Raw genomic sequence first — 18,353 nt, forward strand, 5'->3', positions numbered from 1 at the left:
TATGCGGGCTCCCGTAAAATAATGGTATGGTCAGACGATTTGAATCGCTGGTGATCACATGCCTCACAGCTGCTGCGTCTAGCTAGTCACGTGAGACGCAGTGATCAGCGAAAGAAGAAATCGAAGCCAACCACACGACCTGACATATGCTAATGAGAGCTGCGTCATCCGCTTTGCCTGTGCAAACTCGCGTCGACGCTTCATCGCGCCGAACATTTGATACAGCGAACAGAAGAGCGATTTCCTGCCAACTGTACTACATGTACTAATATCCTATTGTGTCTTGACAAAGTCATAATGCAAGTAAATACCCAGAGATTGACAATGAACTCCGTGACTACGGTATCGAGGCACTTGAAACTTCATCGATCATCTTGGATCAGACTACGTAAACCGTGAGCACTCACGGCAACGCGTTTAGAAACGACTTCAGACAAGCGAAGTTTACGCTGAGAACTCGGAGTCATGTCGTTTGCTAATTCAAGAATATGCGGAAAGGTTTCCTGCAGTTCGACAATTGACATGTATGCAGTAGTAATTCCTGTATCCTTGGTTGCATGCGAAAAGGGCTTCAGCTGCTAAAACAGGAGCCCGTAGTAGATTTTCCGACGGCAATGTAGATAATTTGATGTTGCTCTCAATGGAAGGGCCGTGTGTTGCCGATTTCCCGTACGGCAGAGCAAGGGAGATATTTGCCTCGAGGGCTCGCAGAAACCCTAGGAATTCTTAGATGTTGAATGTTATTGAGATTTGTCAAAGTAAACAATGGCCCGTTTATGATAGTGTTGGTATTGATAAAGCTTGATTGATCACAAAGCCATTCGATAGACATTTTCTCGGCAAAGTCGACGAAAGACTAGTTTCGATATTACAATGTAAACAGTGGGGACTGTGTCATCTTTCGATGACTTGTTATTAGTTCCAGAGACCAGCTCTGGAACTGTTAGTTTTTGCTCACTTTCCTTCTTTCTTTCTTTCTTTCTTTCTTTCTCTATTTCCGGTATTACTATCATAGAACATGCTATACACAAATTTTACCTTAATTATCCAGAATGCATTGCGACACGCTTATGACGTCATCGCTCAGCTCGGACGGGTTTTACGGGCATTTCTTGCGTGTTTATTTATTTATTTGTTATTCTCCATTGCTTGACTATCATATTGCGTTCAGCTATTAATAATTCTAGCTTTCTTTCGCTTTGTTTTTTGTTGCTTTTTGATTTTATTTTTCTCTAAATACTCGCCGTACGTGGCGCTATACTGTTTCGCCCGAATGCTCATGAGATAACAATGGCGGCGGATTTCGCTCGCATAGAGAGCGAAAAATATGCTTTCCGTAAGTTTACAAGCGCGGCTGGGCACATCGTGTACCTAGGCGAGGTGGGTGTGCTCGAAAACGAAGATCAATGCAAAATTTGGATTCAAAATCGGCTGTTTTGGCGGAGAAACTGCCCGCCGTATTTCTGAGGAGCCACCAGCGGTTTTTCCTATATCAGTCTGCAAGGCGGGCGAGGCCCTGTCACCGCATCGCAAGGGCATGCGTTGGCTGCACGTTAAAGCAGCTCAACTTTCCAAGATCAAACGGTCAGTATCTTGTGAAAACAGCGACATTGCAATGAAAATCGTTTTAGTCTGTGCTTTTAATCAAATGACAATGCAATTGTGGCCTCGGTTTTCAATTTCAACGGCCTAGGTCCGATCATGGATGTAAAAAATAGATCCCATGGTCCGATGTTTCCTCTCGTCTGATCATCGTCGTAAACCACGCACCTCTTTACGGCAACAACTCAGCGCTACCCGTCAAGCGATTGACTTTCGCGTAGGTCAGCGGAGCAAAAATTATTGCTCTGGCTCGCGAGAATGTCGTCTGATATACATTTCCTTGCGTTGTCGCCCCCGTATTTATCTGTTGCGTTTTTACCGTACATGTAGTCATTTGTAATCTGTGGACTGCCTCGCTTTCAGTTGTATTATGGTGTTTACTGCTAGCAGCCCTAACTATAGGTACGTGCTTGAATATTAAAATCCAAAGCACTCTTTCATTCTGCACCTATCTTTGTCACACATTCTCTTGTTTCTTCCGCTGCTCTGGTCTCTGGAACTTCGCTTTTGCTTGCAAATGCTTTCTAGTTTTGTGTCCTGTAAAATGATTTTTCTCTCAGAAATATCTTTTCTAAAATACCCTCTCCTGTCACTTTTGTCGACTCAGTGAGGACTAGTTGTAACTATTTTCTCGTCACGTGACATATTCTAGCAAATTTTCAGTTGATCCCATGACAGCTATAGTTGTGTTTTCTGCATGTTTATAATACTTTGCAATTTCACCACTGAATTGACAAAAATAATAATAAATAGACTGCAAACAATCACATTTATTGTAAAGTTATATGATTGTTAATTGATTTATGCCATGATCTTACTGCTTGAGGCAAGTGAATTAGGAGTCGGTCGATATCAACTTTATGCTACACTGACAACCGACAAGGGTGGGCCGCGGTTTCTAGTTAGCTTTCAACTAGTTGAGTTGTACTAGGAGGAAATTGTTTGTGTTTTTATATCTGCATGTTGAATAGTCTGCATGTTAAAAAGATCAAATCAATGTTAAATTTAGTGACCTGAGAACAATAAAATGTGAATTAACAATGTTCAATTCAGCTTGATTATAGACACTCCATTTAGAGTTGACATGTCGACTTTTTCTGGTAATCATAATTGTCTCCCAAATTGCAGCCCCACATGGCCATGGGAAACTACATGCTTGAATATAACTCTAATTCTGTCATTCTATTTCCCTTTACTATATCATTTGTATCATTTGTTTGAAATATCAGGTTTTAACTCCTGTAGTATATAAGCACTGAATTCTGGCCCAAAGCTGTAGGCTTTCAGGTAAAATCAGTGCCTATTGTGCAGTAACTGCATACAAATGCCTATTAACAATGCTGTATGAGGGTACCTATCTGATCCCAAAGGGCATAAATTCCTCAAATAAACATGAACACTTTTTGTCAGTAAAGGTGAAGCCTGTACTGAGTGAGGAATTCTGATAGGTGGCATTTAAATATGGTGAAAATGGCCAATAACTTTACAGTCAATGCAAAAAACCTGTAATTTATCATAAAAAAATAAACTCTAATTTCTCATCTTCTTTTATCATATATGTGCCATAAGAAAAAGTATTGTTGAGTCTGTCACATCAATCTGTAGATACTGAAAAAGGATTTTGAATGGTGATATGTAATCTCATTGCAGTACAATATAATGCACCTGTTATATTTGTGACCATGGCGAATACCGTAACTTTTTGTCACTCTGGAAAATGTGAATCTATGGTCACAGCATACTGTCAGTGTGCATGAATATGTAATCATGTTGTGTTCTTTCACTTTGTGGAGCTAGGAAGTGACTTACCTCCTTGTATCTATACTCAATGCATATTACTGAATTCCATTGTATTTACTATCTTTATTATGTATTAAGACTGTTTATTGCACCACACTGTGCACTGCAAAGGCTCATCTAACCTTCCTCAATGTGTGCAATCACTGTAGACATGACAAACACTTCAAAGATATTTGGATCTTAGGTTCCAAGGAAGAGCCATAATTTGGTTAACTTTGAAGTAAAGGTTTCAGAAGACATTTCTTACTTCAATAACGTGTCATATTCATCTTTTCAAAAATAAGTACGATATAAGCACTACTTATCGTAGCAAATGGTCACCATCACACTTTGTTAGAAAACACTACCATATACGATATGGAATGTTTAATCTACTTAATATAACATACTGAAATGAAAAACAGATGTTTGATATCCATTAACAATATTATCTATTATAAAACATCGATGATAGTATTTGCAAGTAGAAATAAAACTGTGAAAACTAAAGGTCATTAGGTTCATGGAGAAGAAACTTTTATTCCATTTCTTTTGTGCATGTACCAGTAGAGGCAGAATATCTACAAAATGTATGGATATATTTCTTCATTTTATCAGTTCACAAAACTGCTGGTGCCTAACCACTTCTTTGTGAAATTTATTTTTTCCAAAAGTCCATCTTGGTAATGCTTCTCACCAAAGCTGCTTGACTATGTCATTATAAGTCATCTAAATTAGATTTGTTTTGCATTGTGCTGATCGCATAGTAAATATGATATAATCACAAACAACCATCAGGGACTTACCCTCTTAGCATCATCATCAACTTTTACTTTGATTGACACAAAATCAACTTGTTAATCTAAAGGAGGACAAAGGTACATTTTCTGTTTAAAAAGAAATAAATTGAATAATACCTAAAAATTACACCACTGCCCCTTTAAGGTATTTTAAGTTGCAGATGTGATCTGTTCGGTGTTTTAATGAAGAACTGTATAAGTCTTTCAGGGGGATACTGTTTTCTTTTTATTATTTACACTCATGAACCAATGACTTTCTTGTAACTAATTCATTCAAGTATTTGGATTAAGGATATGGACACAATCTTTGAAATCATGGCAATATACAAATGTTTTTAAGTTTATGTAACTTATTTTTATGAGCTTTCTTGACAATTTGTGACATGGTTCAATCACCTGAGGTCAATTTTAAATGAAACTTTGTACACCTGAAAGGATGAAGCACAACATGTACTTCTCAAAAATGTAATGATTTTGATATCAGACTGCGTTGTGTATGCAAACAATTTATAAATAATTTTTGTTACCTGTTTAAAACCACTTCTGATCAACATATTAAATTTCAATTTTTTGCTCAGAATATGAGTCATACATAATTTGAAAATCAAATCGGAAAAAACCGATGAGGATGTCAGACATCAGCTATCCCATTTTTTACAAAAAGGGTTCAGAGCAGATTTGAAATATCTCTGTACTCTCAAAGTTCATAGCTGGAGTAAAATAATCGTAACTCTGGAAAATATTTACGCTACCAATACATAACAAGTGATAAGTTTAATTATGATTCCTACATGAATGTCAGTTGTTTAAGATCCACTTAAGCTCTGCCTTTCTTGAGTTTGGTGGCATTATGTTCATTCATCACCATGGAATAATTTATTACCAATACCTGATAAAAAATAATGAGTTCAATGAATCTTTGTTTCAATGCATTCTTTCATGTATGTAAACAATTTCTTTAACAGTTACTTTTACAGGAATTAATTATCATCAATGATTTTTCATTTCACTTGTAGGATAATTCAATGCCAGTGCATCTTGCTGCTTTGGATGGACACCTTGATGTTGTGAAGTATTTTATCAAAACTCTTGGTATTGACAAAGAAGTCAAAGGACAGGTATGTAAATATTCATTGATGCCATTGATTTTTTTTTCAAAACGGGAATGTGCTTTGGTAATTCTATCCCATAATATGACCATCTTAAATATTTGAACACCTAATTTTACAAAACACTTTTATCTTTTCAAGTCGATGATACCTATATTTTCTGTACATGAAATGCTTAGATTTTGTAAGTTTTGTGCCTAGTTTTTTGATATGTAGATGAGAATAATATAACTGTCTGACTGTCTATCTGCCAGTCTGTCTATCTGACTGTCTATCTGTCGGCCTGTCTGCATGTAGTGTGTAGATCGGTGGATGATCGATGGATGTCCATCCTCTGCAGCTCGATGTATTCATCATGACGCTGCAAACATCTGGCCTTCAATTAGTCTATGGGTTATGTAAACATGGCCTAAGGCGTCTGAGGATCTCTAATCTCTAGAACAACATAGTGTCTAAAAGCCATTAAGAGCTTCAATTTTAACCTTAATGATATCAAAGAGCTTCATTTCAAGATGCATTTGTTTTGGTCATGTGAAGGGCTGCATGATGATTGTATGTTGTGAACAAGTGTTTCCACAATTACAAAACATTGGTATTCCTATTTTATAAAACATGTGCAGTTTAAATTTGTTTGAGTTGTGAGGAAGCATGACCCAAATGATTTTTTACTATTATCATGCATGCTCCCCTACCAACCCCAGAACTTTCAAATCCCACCACCCTTAATTATTCCAGCCACCCTAGGTATGTGAATGCAGGCAAAGTATTACACTCTCTTTTGTTTTTCCAACACAACATGAATTGGCCAGTTTCATAAAGTTTCAGACTGAATTAGCTTGATATAAGCAGTGGTCTTAGCCTGATCAACAATTGACAGTGATCAACAGGACTATAGTGTATGACAATGAGTTTAAATGTCAAAAGCATTTTTCAGTCCCAGTAAGACCTGATAAATTAAAATATTAAATGTACTTATAGTCTTTACTGATTTTAATATTTGAAACACAAGTTGAGTGATAATTAAGATAATATGAAATTAAAGACACATCATTCAAGGTGTTGACAGAAACATAACCTTGTTTGCTCAAACTTGACATAAATGCAACAGAAAGAGCTGACAATAATATCAAAACATGATGGCTGCAGGAAGTCACAGCAAAACGAACATAGCGCCTATTTTTTGGAACAAATGTGAGCTGTTTCAAGTTTAGCTGTTATGAAAACAAACCAAAGTTACATCAAATATACGTATGTCTACAGCACATTTAGATCAGACATTTATGCCTAACTTGGATGACATTCTTGTTTTTGTTGAAATGACCCTGGATTAGAATGATTGATTTATGCTGATATCTATCACACCAAGACCATTAATTTGACATATTTTAAGTATGCAATATATCTCCTCCCTAAAATCTAGTCTGTGAAGTCTGACATACCAACATTTGTGTTTTAACACATACCTCAATCATTGAACACACATCTACATGCTAAACTCTCAACTATAGATCAATAAAACAAGTGTCTATTTGTTTAACTATTGAATTATAGGACAATAAAACACCCCTGATAAATGCTGCTGAGGGTGGTCACAGTGAGGTGGTAAAATATCTACTTGGTATCGGTGCTGACAGTGAAGCTGTTACATCAGTAAGTGCATGTTTGACAAGATGTCATTGAACATTGAATTTGTTATCTGTGATATTTCAAGGTAAATTATTAACATTTATGCTGATTTCAGATGTTATGTCAAATTGAAATGTGATATTCACAGGTAAAACCAAACCTGAGAATTGTGTTAAATTGTAAAGCCTGGTCATATCAGTCAAGAATGAGGTAAATTGTCTACCATTGCAACACCATTGCAGTATGGTAATGTGAATAGCATGACAATCAAAGGGAAATCAATGACAAAGTAATGCCGCATCATGGCAGTTATGTGTGATGCCATCTATGTCAGAATCACTGTGAATCAAACGATTGTCTTTACATGCATCACTTTTAATTGTTAAATAAAATAATAAACTAGTTATGAGATGTTGTAAGGGTCAGAGACAGGGAGTTAATTATGAATTCTAGCAGTAATTAAAATCATAATGGCAATATTTGCATATTAATGCTTTTAAATACAAGTTCCAATGTCAAATAAAATATGTAGGCTGTAGTTGACATGTAAGCAAAAAGTTAAATCACATATTTTGACTGGCTATAGATTGATTTGTGCTCTAAATTTGGTCTTACGTAGACTCAGATTTATCCTGGTAAAACAGTGAGTTTTCCCATATTAGAAATATGTTGATTTGGTTAACATTGTGGAACATACTACAGTGTGCATTTTGTAAACGAACCTGGTGACTGGTGTAGCCATATTGCATTGTAAGTAGGGCAGACACTGACATCAAAGTTTACATAAGTATCTGCCAATTAACTGTTAGTCATTTCAATATTAACCAATTCAGTCGACTTTAGGAAAAGAATTAAAAAAATCAAAAATAGCGTCAATGACACTGTAGCTCCCATCCTGGACTATTTAGTGTTTGTTCTCTGGTCAGATATTTGAACATGTGTGAAAGGGATAAAGTGCATGAAGTGAAAATACTTAAATGTAATGTACTGGAGACAGTGAAATATGTTTAATGTATTTATTCAGAATATAAAATGGAAAAAATACAGAATTAGATATATCGAATACTGTGATACAACCATTAACTCAACAAGTCATTTGCAATGACATAGTTCCCGCTTGTAATAGGAGTATTAGTCTTGATGGGGCAGGAAAAGGTCATTAAGAAGTATCACTGGAGTGTATATGTTGAGATCTATGGGCACATAGGTCTATGTCGTTGTTCCCAATTTGAAACACATCAGGCATGTCTAAGTTATGGTTCTAAATCGGGAAAAATGATCAGACCTCTAGCAGTATTGGCCAGCCAAGAAATACATATGCGCATTATAAATGAGGTACAAGATGTGACATCTTAAGGTCTTATATCCTATCAAAATTGGAGGGTATAGAACTTGTGGTTACTGAGATATGCATATATATGTATAATCAAGGTCAAAGGTCATCGAGGTCACATGACATTTTGAAAAAATTATATTGCTAATTAATCCCTATATGCATCTCTAGCTCTATTTGCTTGCCCAGAATTATATGAGTACATAATTAATGAGGTAAAGCGTGTGTTGTCATAAGGTCTCCCATCCTACTAAATATAAAGGACATAGCACTTGTGGTTACTTATTTATTGACATAAACATATATTTTAGGTAAAGGTCATCGAGGTCACATGATATTTGGTCAAAAAATTTCTCTCCTATACTTATCCCTATATACCAAAAATCAGACATCCAGCTCCATTGGCTTGCTCAGAATGAGATATGTGCATAATTATTGAGGTACAGTATGTGGTGTCATAAGGTGTCAAATCATACCAAATATGAAGGGTGTAGCACTTGTGGTTACTGAGTTAAAGACAAATATGTATATTCGAGGTCAAAGGTCACCGAGGTCACATGACATTTTGTCAAAAAAATGTATTGTTAAGTAAACCCTATATACCAAAAATCAGACCTCTAGCTCTATTGGCTCGCTCAAAATTAGATATGCGCATAATTAATGAGGTACAATATGTGGCATCATAAGGTGTCCCATCATACCATACATGAAGGCTGTAGCACTTGTGGTTACTGAGTTATAGACAAATATGTATATTTGAGGTCAAAGGTCACCGAGGTCACATGACATTTGGTCAAAAAATTGTATTGCTAAGTTATCCCTATATACCAAAAATCAGACCTCTAGCTCTATTGGCTCGCTCAAAATTAGATATGTGCATAATAAATGAAGTACAATATGTGGCGTCATAAGGTGTCCCATCATACCATATATGAAGGGTGTAGCACTTGTGGTTACTGAGTTATGGACAAATATGTATATTTGAGGTCAAAGGTCACCGAGGTCATGTGACATTTTGTCAAAAAAATTGTATTGCTAAGTTATCCCTATATACCAAAAATCAGACCTCTAGCTCTATTGGCTCGCTGAAAATTAGATATGCACATAATTAATGAGGTACAATATGTGGCGTCATAAGGTGTCCCATCATACCATACATGAAGGGTGTAGCACTTGTGGTTACGGAGTTATGGAAAAATATGTATATTTGAGGTCAAAGGTCACCGAGGTCATGTGACATTTTGTCAAAAAAATTGTATTGCTAAGTTATCCCCATATACCAAAAATCAGACCTCTAGCTCTATTGGCTCGCTGAAAATTAGATATGTGCATAATTAATGAGGTACAATAAGCCCACTGGACTTCATCCGTGGGGACTAAAAATTGTGTCACTGCATCCTTTTTGCAATATGAATACGATGAGAAACTAAATTTTTATTTTTCATGGCCTTATACATGGGAGTCTATGGAGATCTGCCTTATACATGGGAGTCTATGGACGTGTAAACTAAAAATATGCAAATTTCACCACGATTTGCCCAAATTTGGGAAAGGTCACTCCTATGCACTTACATACCAAGTTTCAAATCAATCACACTTGTGGTTACAGAGAAGAAGATTTTTTGACCAAAAATGGGAGAAAATTACAAAAAAATTCATGAAAAATAGCAAGTCCAAGATACTGACCCAAGATGTGCACAATCATTACATGTCAGCCAAAAGTACTTACATGCTAATTTTTCATGTAATCTGCTCAGTGGTTATTGAGTTTTTTCAATTTTGACTGTTTTTTACATTTTTTCACTTAATTTGCATATTTTTGGCAATGACAACTTCATTTGAACAAAATCTCATCTACAGCCCATCATCAATGTACACACCAAATATCAAGATGAAATGTACAGTGGTTTTGGAGTTTTTGATGTTGACGGACAGACATACAGACATTTTCCTAGCCTACAAGAATAGCTTCCATTGCCATATATACATATGGCTATGGGAGCTAAAAACCTGTTGTTTCTATTGTTTATTACAAATCAGACAAATAGTCTTTCCTATATTCAACACAAATAATCTTTGAAAACTTCTGTCATTGAGCTGACAGTTGCTAAGTCTGATAAACTTTTTACAATGCAGATAGCAGTCTTTTGTCTTAAAAATTTGCCTGAACAATTTGACTGTTTCATGATTATAGTAAATAATACTATTATTTCAGTTGTAATATGCTATTGCATTTGGTTCCTGGAGTATAAAATTGGAATATTTGTCACATGACTTTGTTGACACCAGAAATTGATGACTTAACTTTGCCTAAGGGGACCTCCAGTTATGAATTAATATATTAAAGTATGGTAGAAATAGAGAGAGGAGTTGCCTTGCATCCTGGCAAGCTTAAATTTGTAAATGAAGGCTAAGGGCTATTCGACAATTTTCAATTCCAGGTTCCCCATCAGTGGAGTGTTCCTCCTTGTCAAACACTCGGCCAGTACGATGTTTGATTTCTATAACAGTATAAAAACCCTGTTGTTTCTATTGTGTATTTTAAAACAGAAAAATCATTGCATTTCCTGTGTGTGTCAAAATAATCTTTCAAAACTTCTGTGATTGAGCTGACAGTTGCTCAGTCTGCTAAAGTATTTACATACAATTAACGATTTTTAAAGTTTCTTAAAAATTTTGCCTGGACAATTTGACTTTTCCATGATTATAGTAAATAATACTATTATTTAAGTTCTTTTATTACATGCCTCATATATCGAACGTCACACGCTCCGTAGGATTCAATGGTAACTCGTCGATGACGTCGCGGGCCGACTGGAACTAATTTCAACTTGACAACTTTTTGATGTAAAAATGTTGAAATTTCATGTTCTCCATAGGAAATCCGGTTTCTGGGAAATTTTGCTGAAAAAATCGATAAACTGCATAATATATCATTGCGCCATTCAATGATGAAAATTGTTCAATTTTGAACAGATTTTCATCTAAGATTGAAATAAAGCATTGGATTACTATTTGCCAATATTTTTAGATAAAACTGAGTAAGAGAGGCTTGTAATAAAAACATTATAGCCCAAACAAGGGACTATGTGCGCTCGGGGCAGGAGACCATTTGCCCTCCTTATGTCGGGCAAATGGTCACCTACCCTCGGGCACATAGTCCCATGTTTGGGCTATAATATATCATGTGCTATTGCATTTGGTTCCTGGAGTTAGGAGGTTGAAATATTTGTAACATGACTTTGTTAACACCTGAAATTGATTACTTAATTTTGCCTAAGGGGACCTCCAGTTATGAATTAATATATTAAAGTATGGTAGATGTGTGTAAGAGGCGTTGTCATGTACCTTGGCATGCATAAATTTGTAAATGGAGGCTGAGGGTTTAACAGAAATTATAGCCTGAACTGTACCACATACACGTAAACTCATCATTGTAAAACACTCAGTTTTATAGAGAAGGCAATACTTTTAGGGGTGCTTTCTAGGAATTTTATATCAATGCCTAAAATACTCTCAAAACCAACATTGCTTGGTTCTTTCCACAAAATAAAATGGCTCAAGGAAAGCCAAATTAACTGGCTTGGTAAGCCTCGCCCGTTAATTTTTGGCTTTCCTCTCGCCCTTGCCCATAAATAAACGTTAATGGTCAGTGCGTCGTCTGTTATTTCTATAATATCCACAGTAAAAATAGCTGACTTTGTTTAACTTGAAATTTGCTCAAACTATTTGACTTTTCCGTAATTAGATTAAATAATATTAATAACATTATCATTTTAAAATGCGATAACATTTGGTTCATTGAGTAGGAGATTGAATAATTTGTCAAGTGACTTTGTTAAGATCAGAAATTGAACAATTGCCTAAGGGGACATTTGTCAATAAACAAATATGTTTAAGCATGGCAAATGTGTGTAAGAGGAGTTGGATGATACCCTGGTACACTTATGTGTAGACTTGTAAATGAATGTTGAGAGAGTAACAGAAATTGCAGTGTGAACTGTATCATGTACATCTAAACTCATCGTTTTAAAACACTCAAATTTAGAGAAGGCAATGCTTTTAGGAGTGTTTTCTTGGAATTGTATATCAAAGCCTAAAATACTCTCAAAAACAACTGCTTATTTTCTCCTAATTTTTATAATTGTCATTTCCATACAAACAGACAGACAGACTAATGAGTGCCTTTTGTCGTACTAAAAGAGGAGACAATTAAAACACATTTATGTCACTATTTTCAAATATCAAAATAGAAAGCTGGCTGAACTATGAGGAGTGCTTTCCTAGAGTTCAACAAAAATGCCAAATAATATTTTCAAAAATGTAACATTGCCTAATAATGCTTTTTTGATAATATACCCCTTTGAGCACCAAAGTCAATTTCTGTCACCTTGATAAAATATAACCAATGAATTTTAGTTCAGATTTTACAACATTTTGATTCAAAACTGTAGCCAATGAAAAATGAGGTCCGTTTGGTCTAATATTATCAAAAAATACAGAAAAAATCACAAAAAGTGGTAAAGTGTTGCACTAAAATTTTGGAGGGAAAAAAGTACAGCTCTCAAAGGGTTAATAAAAACCATTTGAAGTACTTTTGTTTGGTTCTGATGATATTATTCAGAAAGCCAAGTCCATCTAACGGTGGCAATGAATAACTTTGATAAAAAGATTACAATAGCCATAGGCTGAACTTCATTTTTCCATCATTCAAATAACAAGAGATTATGAACATTCTGTGTGCCCTAGAACATACTGTCTTCCCACCTACCACTATGATAAAACAACAGTGAAATTGTTCAATCTGATAATGGTTTGTTTAAAAGTAAATATTTGATACTAGCAAAGTGCATAGCAATCCAAACTTAAGTAATCACCACATATGAAAAATAAAGTATCCTTGACTCTCCTTTTATGTGACAAAACACCTAAGAAGACACTATACCTCAACAAAATACACTTGTTTGCCATCTTGATCAGTCATGATGGGTTTTTTTGCTATCTCTCTTGACTCATCAAGAAAATGTTTGTAGGCTATATTTTTCTGACCAAAGGGAATGAGTTGCTTTGTATCTTTGTTTAGTTTTACACTTATGTTTTTTCAACAGATAGAAATGTTATTGAATAGAAAATAATCACAATGGAACAGTATATCATTCATTGCACAGGGGGATTGTGCCTATACTCAAGTAACATTACATTTTATAAAGAGTTCAAAAAAGACTAGTTCCTATATAATCATGCTACATAATTTCATTTGTGAGAATTTTTGTCAATCAGATCTACCAATAATACTAGTGGTCTATATTGTTGATGGCTTCTGACTTTATTACCACATCTATTGATACAAATACCTTTACTTCATTGTTTTCATATTTCACTCTTCAGAATGGCTTTACTCCACTGCACATGGCTGCCCAAAAAGGCCATAAAGATGTTGCAGACATTCTCATTGGTGCTAAGGCAAACATAGAAGCTCTCACAAAGGTAAGTGTAACTATCTCCTCAAGCAGAAAGAGATAAGTGTGGCACTTCCACTGTTTGCCGATTTGTATACATGCCAACCTTTAGGATGTATTTTTTCAAATACGCGGCAAACAATTGAGATAACCTTACCCAGGGTCTCAAATAGAGTATGATTTACAATATCCAAATAATTAAAGTTGAAGTAACACATGAACTATCACAAATTTTGTCATTTTTTTTTTTTTTTTTTTTGATAAATTATTGTCTCTCACAGTCAATTGATGCGCAGTAGAGATAACCACACAATTTTCATTTCTATTGTCTGTGGAAAGAAACCACTGTATTTTAAGATAAGCAGTTATTTAGTCTGAGTGGAAAATATCTTAAAATACCACTGGTTAAGCATTTTGAATATGCTTTGATGTTAATCTGCATCGTAGTGTTAAATATATGCATGGACTCACAAGTTGTTGGTTGTATCAAAGCATCACTTTAGATCTCTATCACAAGATGACAGTATCTTAGTGTTCCTGGTCTTGATTCTCATTTTACCACTTTATCAAGGCATACAATTGTATGTCAGTTTGTTTTGTGATCTAATATGGTCCTTTATCGGTATTTAATTTGTTTTTAATCTGTTCAGGGCCATGTTCTTTTAAATTCTTATTTGCAGTTGATCTTAAGAAGGTAAAATATAGTACATGTACAGTTGGCTGCTATGCATTTATTATGATAAAATGATAGATTCATGTATTCTTTTAGATCTTATCGTAATCTTTGATGAATTTTTAAAATTATCTTTACCATTGTTCACCAATAAACTTAGCATGATGTTGACATCAACACAGCATATTGTAATGAGTGTCAGGCTCTGAGTGTTTCTATAATTCTAATATCAGTTTTTGTACTCTCAGCAGAATGAAAAGAAAAACATTGCTATCACAGAAACAGAATTTGAATTGAAACAAAAAGTTATTCCCTAAAGATCACAATTCTGCTCTACTCTACTCTGCTTACTGTGTAAACTTAATGTTTGAGTGATTTGACTTCTTTGCAATATTGCTTTTGAAATTAATGTGAATGGTTTTATGAATAACTGTGTGCATGGTTCAGTGCATCTTCTGTTACAACGGCTGCAGCTCAGGCACTACAAATTACACATTACTACAAAAATATAATAAAGTTGGGCAAAGGAAACAAAATTAGCACTAATGTTAGAGTCGATATGTAGTTATATAGTGAACAATTGTATAAAACATGTACACGCAGAGATAGAAATGTAAGTGTACCTAACTTTATGATTCATTGAGCCCCTTTTGCATCAATGATACAACGTACTGACAATTCTAACACATTTGTTCTACAAGTAACTGCAATCTCACGTGGACTGTTGCAATAGTTGATGTCTTAAGCCCATTATATACTGTTCATCAGTAATTCATGGTGCTTGAACTTTACCCTATAGCTTGTAAATTTAAGCACTACTTTTAAGCATATATACAAATACTTAGTGGTGTATCTTCTAACCAGAAGAGCTAGTTATAGAACATTGCAAAAGACCAACAGCAACATGGAAAATGATGCTTTACATAATAGGTTGATCAGAAGTGAATGAAATATCATTGTAAGTGTGTCACTAGTAGAATGCACATAGTCCTTTGAAAAGTGATTTTTTTCAACTTTGATCGTTGTGATACTTTGTGCATTACAAGTTGGTAATGTTCTACCATTTGTGCATTGAAAGTAAAAAACAAATATAAGTTTGACTCATAAGATTTGGTAAAATGGCAAACTATTGTGAAAGTATGTTACACCTTATGAAAGACTGTTAATGCACATAAAGGTGCATTAAATTTGAATAGTTATGATGACTTGGGATATTTTTTGCGACTTGTGAACATCAATTTAAATTAAATCTGACGTCATATTGTGTGGTACCTCCTGTGTCATAGATTTTTTAATGAGAAGTAAGCAACTGCATTATAGGAGACAGGCAGTAAATAACAGTCTACAGAGAATAGCTGATAGTGCTAGATGGCATTTGCTTCTGTATTGTCTGCAGACTTGAAATTTAATATATACAAAAATGCAATCTTGTTTACTTACATTATGTTTTAAATCATGAAATAGAAACGGTATGAAGTAAAATTACTTGAATATTTTGATGGACCTTAAATAGTTCTGTCAGAGTCCATTTTAGTTTGTCTTTATACTCATACAGGGAAGATACAATTTTGTGAACCCTTAGTGACATTTTAGTATGTGACAAATACAACTTGTTTATAATTTTATTAATGCATGTTTGGAATATAAAAACTAAACATTTTTTTTCAACATTCTTGCCTCACTACATGATGAATCGGAGTCATTGCCTAATGTCACCTTCTTCTTATATAGAATCATAGTATTTGCTTCATTTGACTTGCGACAATGTAGTGCCATAATTATTCAGAAGTTGTAAATGAATACAAGTGAAGGTCTTTGTGGTCACTTAACACTAGTGCAGCCAAATAGTGTTGGATTCTTGTTGATTTTTGTTTTCATTTTCAGGGTCAAACATGTTTTCACCATGCTAATAAATTGCATGTACCAGTACATGTGTGATGGAAGCTTAACTGTCACAACAAACACTTTGTAAACTTGTGCTTGACATAAAGCACAATTTTACATAAGACCTGTTGCCAAAACCTGAATGAAAAGCTAATGACTGTGACAAGTAGTGTAATAGTACACTGGAAAGTATTCAAAACATCAGGGCACTATAACATCAGATTGACTGAACTGAAAGGCTAACAATTAAGACAAATAATGACACACATGATATTTGCCATGCATTTTAACAGGCATTGTGTAAATTGACTTTGGTAATTTTGTATAATTTACATACTCAGTGGCGGGAATCAGTTTAGCACCCTCTTTGGTGAACCTCTAACTCAGCCTCTCTCTGATCCTTAATTCCTGCCTTTTGCTCAGTCTGCTCGTTCATGGCAGTAGTGTTTCACTAAGAGTTTTTCACGTCTTAGTCGACGTTCTGCCGCCCGATGAGACTTTGCAGCATTTGTAAAGTACCCGTCTATGAACATAAGAGCCCCACTGCTCAAGATTGTACCGTTAAACCCCAGTGCGGTGTAAACCTCCGCAAATGTAATAATCTCCACAAATGTATAACAACCACAATTGTAATAAAATGCACCCATAAATGTAATATCGCCCATAAATGTAACAAAAATCAACCATAAATGTAATAAAAACACCAACCACAAATGTAATAAATGGTAACCATAAATGTAATAAAAAACACCCATAAATGTAATACTTATCAACCATAAATGTAATAAATCTATTTTGTCGTTGCAATTGAGGAATTAGCCATTAAATATTGATCTATGTAATAAGGAAAGCAACTCCACACATTACTTCATGTCTTAATTGTTTGGGTTTGGTGTTTTTGCATATTTGAAAGTGTATTTTACGTTTCCCTGTTTTTGTGTACAGAACTGATTGGCCATGGCTAGACACAGCTGTAAAATAATCGCAATCATACCAATCCATAATCCAATAACACTAGGTCAAAATTTGTAAGACAATAGTTGTAAACATAGACACAAAACAGCACAGAACAGACAGTAAATAGACGGTATACAAACAAAGTCAAATTCATGAAAGAAAGATATATGGACCTCTGGCCAATGTTAATGTGAATGTCAGTGCAGTCTCTACTCCAGAGTGGGGAAGACTATATAACACTACAATCCTTTCACGCCGTTTTTCGAAAATTTGCGTACTTTCTTAATCAATTGCCTCAAATTTGTCTTCAGTGGATAAATTGTGTGGAATAATCGATAGATTATCTGTATTCCTATGTTGTCCCACTTGAAGTTTGTTCCTTCACTAGAGATGCCAGATGTCTAATTTTGTTCTACTGTTTTCAAGGTAGTGTTCGTATTGTTTTTTACTAGATTGAAATATATGTTCTCATCAACATGTTTTGTGTCGGAAGTTTCTGTTATAAGGTTTTATATTTCTCTGTTATTTGTTCTGAGTCATCTGTCATAAACTTTGTGTGGTATCACTGGTTGATGATTATTTTGACGCTACCTTATTATGTAATTATCAGTGTCTAGAACTGCTGTTCCACTTCCATTATCTAATGGTTTGATCAGTACCTCGCCGTTTTCTGATAGCGTTCTCAAAGTATTCTATTCTGTGTTTCGGAAAGGAAACCTCGTTTCAGGAAATTATGCAATAACATTACACTAGTCTTATTAACATTACTATTGACTCAGGGCATTGATAAACAAATGATCACATATGCAAGTTCAAGGTTATTACATTTATGGTTGAGTTTTATTACATTTATGGTTAATTTGTTTATTACATTTGTGGTTGCGGGTTGTTACATTAATGGTTGACTATTTTATTACATTTCTGGTTGATTTTATTACAATTGTGGTTGATATTACATTTGTGGAGATTATTACATTTGTGGAGGTTACACGGTGTATAAAACAACCCTTACTCATCGAAAATTCATAACGGCGCTTGAGTGACAACTTGCAACAGCAAGGTAGACCGCTCCTTGAAAATCAGCTGAAGCGATTCTCCAACAAACACTGTTGGCATACCATAAACGTAGAC

At 34.8% G+C, this 18,353-nt stretch overlaps 1 protein-coding gene across 1 annotated transcript in view; it reads left to right on the forward strand.

Moving 5' to 3' along the window:
- The first annotated feature begins 1,290 nt into the window (after window positions 1-1,290).
- LOC139123892 (ankyrin-3-like) overlaps window positions 1,291-18,353 on the forward strand; it is a 37,948-nt gene continuing 20,885 nt past the window's right edge. Inside the window, exons 1-4 of the mRNA XM_070690043.1 lie at window positions 1,291-1,380; window positions 5,198-5,299; window positions 6,842-6,940; window positions 13,638-13,736. Of these exons, the coding sequence (XP_070546144.1) occupies window positions 1,291-1,380; window positions 5,198-5,299; window positions 6,842-6,940; window positions 13,638-13,736 (390 nt within the window). The remainder of the gene's footprint in view (window positions 1,381-5,197; window positions 5,300-6,841; window positions 6,941-13,637; window positions 13,737-18,353) is intronic.

This window comes from Ptychodera flava (assembly GCF_041260155.1).
Source record: "Ptychodera flava strain L36383 chromosome 23 unlocalized genomic scaffold, AS_Pfla_20210202 Scaffold_23__1_contigs__length_28996876_pilon, whole genome shotgun sequence".
Taxonomy (NCBI): domain Eukaryota; kingdom Metazoa; phylum Hemichordata; class Enteropneusta; family Ptychoderidae; genus Ptychodera; species Ptychodera flava.